Raw genomic sequence first — 7,080 nt, forward strand, 5'->3', positions numbered from 1 at the left:
TTAATGGAACCACTTGATATGCATAGTATTCAAGTATGTATGATATGATTTTTGTCATGATTGTTTGTTTGTTGTATTGAACATGTTTCAAAACCCTAAACCCTACCCTTTTCAGAACCCAAGAGGAACAAATAAAAAGAAAACAAAATAATAGGGTGAGGCATATGTGAGCAAATGGCCATACTTCCCATATTGGCCTATGTCATATCTACTTTACCCAAATGGCTTTTGACCCTTAACAAACTTAACCAAATACTAAAGGAACCCAAAATAACACAATTTGGATCAAAGAGAAACCAAAATAAAAGAAAAAGAAAATAAAAATAGCATAACATATGAGGCTATGGCCATATTTGCAGATCTTTAACCTAGGTCATTTTACTTTGTGCCAATGGTTTGGAAACATAACTCAACACTAAATAACACCTTTTGGATCAACGAAACACAAATCAAATCAAAAGAAATAGCAAAATTCACTCACATATGATAATGGTCAATTTTGACATTTACATCAGGGTACCCACTTTGAGCCCCTGTATTAAGAAAATTTTAAACGAAACTCTCTCAACTCTTTGCATCTCATCCAAGACCTCATCAAGTTGAACACTTTTGATGTTGACCACTTTGATCCTTTTCAATTGCTTAATATAATCAAGCAAAGTGGCAACACCAAATCAGATTTAAGATCATACACATTTTGGATTTTCTCAAACCACCTCCATTTTTCAAACCAACACCACCATTAAGTGCCCAACATTATTTGAATCACACTTATGCAAAAGTTTGCCAAAATTCAAATTTGAATCCCATGCGGCCATTTCATCAAGCACCTTATGTGCACAATTTCACCAACTCCACACACTCTAAAATCTGGTGGGTTTTAGCCTCAACCATCACACCATTTGTCACCACAAGCTCACTCTAGCACCCAGTAAACTTTGACAAACCCCAGAGACGGAAGCGGCTGATGCGGCAGGGGATTTGGGGGTAGCTTGCTGACGCTTGATTTCGGGGCTTCGCCGGCAGAGACTAGAACGCTGGCGACGGCGCAGCTCCTCTGAGGCGGCGACGAGGGCCACGACTGGTGCAGGCGAGCGGCTGAGAGAAAGGGGATCGATGGGAGAGATGCGCATGCGGGAGCAAGCAAGTGACGACATGGAGCATTTTGTGGAACCCTCATGTGGAAGCTGTCGGAATGATCAGGCACGGAACGCATCGATGCGAGTCAATCGGACGGACACAAGATCGAGGGCTCGTTTTGACAAACTGGCCACCGTGCACTTATTAGCACTTGGGCTGAATAAAGCTCTATAGATTAGATTCCATGCAAAAAAATTACTGTACGAAAATAAAGGAAGGATACAAGCCGTAGAGCTGACACCACCATACAATACAGAAGACAGCCATACATTACACCCAGGCGCAACATAACCGGCGATATACCAGAAGTTACACTTTTCAGAAATCTACTTAGCTACTATCTCCGTCCAAAAATAAGTGACTTTATCTATAAATCTTAATCTTAGAATTGGCGACGTAGAAGGTAATTAATTCTCCACTCTCAAAATGCATGTCCCGTCCACAAACTTTATCTATGAATCGTCATCTTAGAATGCAAAGATGTACAGGAAATCTTACAGCATGCAGTATCCGTATCTACATCAACATAACCAAGGCCTACAGCATTACATGCTAATCCACAACTATTCAAGTAAAAGCTTTCAACCCCGGTGCACATCAACTCGAGGCCTACTGGGCGCCACCCACTGCCTCCAGCTCCCTCTGCCGCGGTGGCTCACTCCGCCGTCTCCTCCGCCGTGCCGTGCCAGGAGGTGCCTAAACAATATGAACCAACAGTTCATGCCATTAAAAGTTCTCAAGGCAAAACTCACAGGATGAACCTCATTCACGCTGCCAGAGGCGATTGTCCTTACCTTCTCGTCAGCATTAAGTGAGTCCACCAGATCTCCCATTCCTGCAATTGCTTCTTGCCCTTGCATCATACCCATCAATTTCTGCATTTGTGCGCGCATCTGGAATAGCTGGGCAACCAATTGGCCCACCTGATATGGAAAATGACAACCTTTTTAGCTCCATGGAGGGGCTGAATGATGGCAGAAGAAAAAACAATGTGATACGATCACAAGAGTAGGACTGAACCTCTTGTTCTGTCTTTTCGGACTCCTCAGCTACCCTAATCCTCCTCTCCCGAGATTCAGCCAGTAACTCTGGCTTTTCCCTTTCCTCTGCAAGTTTAAGGATTAAATGTAGTGACATAAGGAACCATCACTACTGCTACAACCTTCATATGTATAACACCTGTTTATGAGGAACGTACCAGCTGTCATTGCATTGATCATCGACTCTACAAATGCGAGTTTTTTCTCAGCTTCCCGGATTTGTGCAGGGGTTATCTATATATAATGAGAATTGTTCTCATGTTCTGGGATTTTATCATATCTAATTCATCAACTTCAGAGGAATGAATGAATCCCACAGGTTCATATACCTTGTTCATGCCTGGAATCATTCCAATTACACGGCTCATGGAACCCATTTTGGCAACATTTTGTGTTTGCTTTAAGAAGTCATTGAAGTCAAATTTTGCACTCAGGATCTTCTTCTGTAATTCCATGGTATCCTCTTGACGGACCTATTTGCAGCATCATTTAAACAGCATAAAACCATCACAATATTGCTTCGGACAAGACCAGAAGAGCAGTCTTATAGGAGGCTACTTACGACTTCTTGTGCTTTTTCAACAAATGAAAGGACATCACCCATTCCCAAAACACGTTGTGCCATGCGGTCGGGATAGAAAAGCTCAAGGTCCTCCATCCGTTCTCCTCGTCCTACAAACTTGATGGGCTTTCCAGACACCTACATGAACGATTAAATGATAAGTACTGATGCTGTTACATATACCTGGAGACAAATAGGGGAAAATAATTTATCACAATACTTGGACACCTCACAGGTATACTAAGGATTTCGAATAGAGTGAACATATATATGTGTGCAAATAGATAGCCTGGTGATAAAACATAGATATTGTATCGCCGATAAAATATAGATATTCTTCAACATACAAGTGAAGACAATATACACAATTGTACACTAATGCACACAGCGTAAAAATTGCATCAGTAATGAATCCAGCATCTGCAACTGCTGAACCAGCCATGTACTGCTCGACAATTGGTGAAAGAAGCAGGGAAATCCAGTGAAGTATTTTTAAAAAGGAATTCACAGCTCGGGCCAATGTAGATGAACAATAGTCCTATCTAAATTGTCAACTTATCATGAAAGCATGATAGGTGATATCCTAAGCATTCACAGATATGATGGCAAAAGAAGTTTCTGGCAAATATAACCTCTTTAACACTAAGTGCTGCCCCACCCCTGGAATCACCATCCAATTTAGTCAATATAGCACCAGATATACCAATTTCAATGTTGAAGGTGGTGACCAATGCTGCACAACATGAAAGAAGCAGTGTAAGTTGTTACAACTCTATTAAAGGAAAGTACTCTTTGAGCATACAAAATTATAAAAATAGCAGAGCAGCATCCTGCCCTATGAACACATTAGGAACAATAACAGTTTTACAGAATTGTCGGGTAGTTAACTTTCAGGCCTGTAGTTGAGTTCCTAACTTCCTATATGTCCATGGAGCAAGGACATTGGAATAGTAGCCACAAGCAGCAAATGGATACCTGCAGCTTCCTGGCCAGTCATGGCATCAACAACAAGCAAAATCTCTGTAGGATTAACTGCCTTCTTTACTTCTTTCAGTTCAACCATCATTGCTTTATCAATCTGAATGTGAGAAAGGTGATCAGGTACCAACAATATTGATGGAGAGGCAGTAGTTTCCATAAGTAAACTGAAAAAAGGCTTACCTGCAGTCTTCCAGCAGTATCCACTACAATCGCATCGATATTATTTCTTTTTGCCTCTTCCACGGCATTCTTAGTTATTTCTGCAGGTTTAGCTGCAGTTCCTTCCGAATAAACTGGCACACCCACCTGTCGATGTCATTTTCTTAGCCAAGCGAAAACTGTAGTATTGCATTCAGAAAGCAAATGTAGTTTGGTAGCTTTAACTTTTCAGTTTAAAAACAACCCAAGCACACATTGAATTTGTAATTCAGTCGAGGGTTACAGCAGCACGCACTACAGCTTACCATAAAAGTAAAGTTCATCAAAGAAGTACCTGTCCCCCCAGTACAGTGAGTTGATCAATGGCAGCTGGCCTGTAAACATCTGCAGCGACCAGCATACAACTCTTTCCCTGTAACCTAACTCTGGTATAAGTATCTACAGGTTATCGTGTACTGACGCGCTATTAAAATTCTTGAAAGTAAAGGCTGAGGAAAGCACCAGTTTCTTCAGATAGAATGCAAGTTTTGCACAAACAGTAGTCTTCCCAACACCTTGCAGACCTGCCAGTAAGATGACGGTTGGGCCAGTTCTCGCGAACACCAGGTCTGATACTTCTCCACCCATCAGTTGAACAAGTTCATCGTGCACAATCTACACGGATGATTAATAAATTAGTTTGAAAAGGTAGTTACCAGCTCACCATAATTACTAAGAATAATCTATTAACATCTCATATAATGAAACGGTTTAAGCATGTTGCAGCATTTTACTTGCTAGTGTGACTGTGAAAGGAAAGAACTTTTCATTTGAAAAATTATCCAATTACTTAGGTGCAGAGTGCAGACAACAGCAAAAGTCAATCATATGAAATCATCATCGCAAACAAATATAGTTTCTTAGTGAACCCCTTAGGGGCATCCCGCGATATACATTTTCATATTTAAGTTAGTAAAGTATCCAACATGCAGTTACCGAGTTGCAGAAAACAACAAATTCAGACACAATCATCACAGAATACCTTGACTAATTGCTGCTCAGGTCGGATTCCTCGGATAACATCTGAACCTAAGGCCTTCTCGCTCACTGACGACACGAACCGTCTGACGACCGGCAAACTTACCTGCAGGCAGGAAGCAAGAGTAGCATCACACGAAGTGCTTGTATACAGGGACAGAAATGAATACGCAAAGCTGCACCTACATCTGCCTCCAGAAGTGCTCTTCTGATGTCCCGCATCGGCTCCGCAATGCTTTCCTTGGACAGCACATCTTAAATCACAAGAGCATTGCATCGAACCATCAAAAATCTTTTGCAGTACACTGTACATGCACCTGGAAGCTAGCTAGCGACAGTAACCGAGATTGCGGGAAGCTTTGTTCCGCCGGCAAGAATGGAGAAGCATGTTAGGGTCACTCACCGACGCCGCGCAGCTTGTTCCAGGCGGAGTCGAGCCCGGTGGTGAGCTGCCCGAACGTCTCCGCGCGAACCACCAGCCCGCTCCCCCTCCGCGGCCGCCTCCACCCCTGAATTCCACAAGGATGGTGGACGGGTAGATGGTTACGGAAACAAACAACAATGCGTGCATTTACGAGTCCGTAGGAAGAGCCAATAGAGCGGGGCGGACCGAGGAGAGGGCACGTGATGCCGGGCTCTGGGCAGCGCGGAGGCGCGGACTGCGGACGGGAAGGCGGCAGAAGTGGAGGGCGGAGATGGTTTCTCTCGCCGGCGAGCGGCGGGCCGCGGCGGCGGGGGACGAGGAGAGCGTGAGTGTAGCGGCGGCCTCCATTTCCGCAGAGGTTTTGGGAGGGTGGGAGGGAACCGCCGAGGAGGATAAGACCAGCGGTGGCTGTTTGGTTTGGGACACTGCATGTGGGCCTCCTCCTAGAAGATGAAGATGAAGGCCTAGCAGAAAAGAAGGCCCGGCCATGTTATTTTGACTCATAGTTTAGGTGGCACTTACTATGAAAGAATGATGTATTTTTTCCACTCAAAATAATGAAAGATGTATATTAATTCTATTTTAAAATTTTAAAAAATCAAAAAGAAATATTGGATGTACATCTACACATTTTATGTTAGCTCATACAGTTTTATGAAAAAAGACATTTTTGTTTGGGCTATGTAAAAAAGAGGAAAAAATATCTTGTGAAAAATTATTTTAGAGCACCGAAATTTTCATTTTGACAGCCATGAAAAAAATATCTTTTCACAGCAAAAAACTTGTGTGTGAGCATGAAATGTCTTGATGTACATTCGAATTATTTGTTGACACTTTTAGAAATTATGAAATAAAAATTTAAAACAATGGCCGCATCTACACTTATGAGTCAAAGTGGATTTCCGTGGCCAAGGCGTCGTTGCTAATTTATTTTAGGGCTACTTTTCCTTTTGCATGCCTCTAAAAATATTGACAATGTTACACTGCATTTTGGTATTTGGTATTATAATCCACATATTTTGTCTGTTTGTTATTTCATTCACCTTTATTTTTGTATAGCTAATTTTCAACAATGGAAATAATTATAGCACAACGTACCACGGCCAACAATCGCGAAGTGAGCATAAGGTTAGACTCGCGATTGGCATATCAATGAATTATTAAAACCGTGTTCGTCCTAATTTTATTTATTTTGGTGTTTGTTGGACTCATTTACCTAATTATGTACCTACTGAGTCTAACAAGCATCTAAAAGACATGCAAATCTCGCTTAGTGGCCCTAACGGATGCATATTATGTGGATTTTTTTTGTGTTTAATTGGACTTGTGAAGACACCTTGAGAGTTTCTAGAGAGTAAGTAACCAAAGATCACAATCCACAAGGATTTTGAACTTTAGGGCCTCCTTTAAACGCAAAAACTTAAAAAGCCTCCTACCCGGCGCATTTTTGGGCAGCACATCGTAAAGTCCCATCAAAAGTATTTTACCCGGCGGATGTACCTTTTGTGGAGGTTAGCAAGGACAACATATGGCTATCTGTTGTGGTATTATTGATATCGGCATATAATTATGGTAGGTAGGTGGAAGGAAAGAGCGGAATTCGTAGACGCCATAGTTTAATGGGAGCAGGAACATTTAACGTCGTCGCGTATTCTAAAGGACCTACACAGTGGACCCGGTGCAGGTGACTGGATTACCGTGTTCCACTGACTATTGTAGCTCGCCACCACGACGGCGTCGGCTAGACGGTTCTTACT

At 42.3% G+C, this 7,080-nt stretch overlaps 1 protein-coding gene across 1 annotated transcript; it reads right to left on the bottom strand.

The window, feature by feature from the left end:
• Positions 1–1,490: 1,490 nt before the first annotated feature.
• On the bottom strand, positions 1,491–5,681 carry LOC124703323 (signal recognition particle 54 kDa protein, chloroplastic-like). The gene is made up of 15 exons (XM_047235538.1): positions 5,510–5,681; positions 5,303–5,408; positions 5,086–5,153; positions 4,904–5,005; positions 4,384–4,536; positions 4,217–4,294; positions 3,904–4,029; positions 3,718–3,820; positions 3,375–3,475; positions 2,743–2,880; positions 2,510–2,653; positions 2,339–2,414; positions 2,161–2,246; positions 1,935–2,063; positions 1,491–1,836 (listed from the first exon to the last, which is right to left on the bottom strand). The coding sequence occupies exons 1-15, from the start codon at positions 5,669–5,671 to the stop codon at positions 1,750–1,752; spliced, it is 1,659 nt and encodes a 552-aa protein (XP_047091494.1). The 5' UTR covers positions 5,672–5,681; the 3' UTR covers positions 1,491–1,749.
• Between the last annotated feature and the right edge of the window lie 1,399 nt (positions 5,682–7,080).

Source organism: Lolium rigidum, chromosome 3 (genome assembly GCF_022539505.1).
Source record: "Lolium rigidum isolate FL_2022 chromosome 3, APGP_CSIRO_Lrig_0.1, whole genome shotgun sequence".
NCBI lineage: Eukaryota > Viridiplantae > Streptophyta > Magnoliopsida > Poales > Poaceae > Lolium > Lolium rigidum.

Excerpts from the sequence above, each read along its gene's own strand:
- LOC124703323 (XM_047235538.1), bottom strand. The coding sequence starts at position 5,671 with ATGGAGGCCGCCGCTACACTCACGCTCTCCTCGTCCCCCGCCGCCGCG. Across the intron at positions 5,409-5,509 it reads CATCACGTGCCCTCTCCTCG|GGGTGGAGGCGGCCGCGGAG; the intron begins GTCCGCCCCGCT and ends TGTGGAATTCAG. Across the intron at positions 3,476-3,717 it reads GACTGGCCAGGAAGCTGCAG|CATTGGTCACCACCTTCAAC; the intron begins GTATCCATTTGC and ends CATGTTGTGCAG.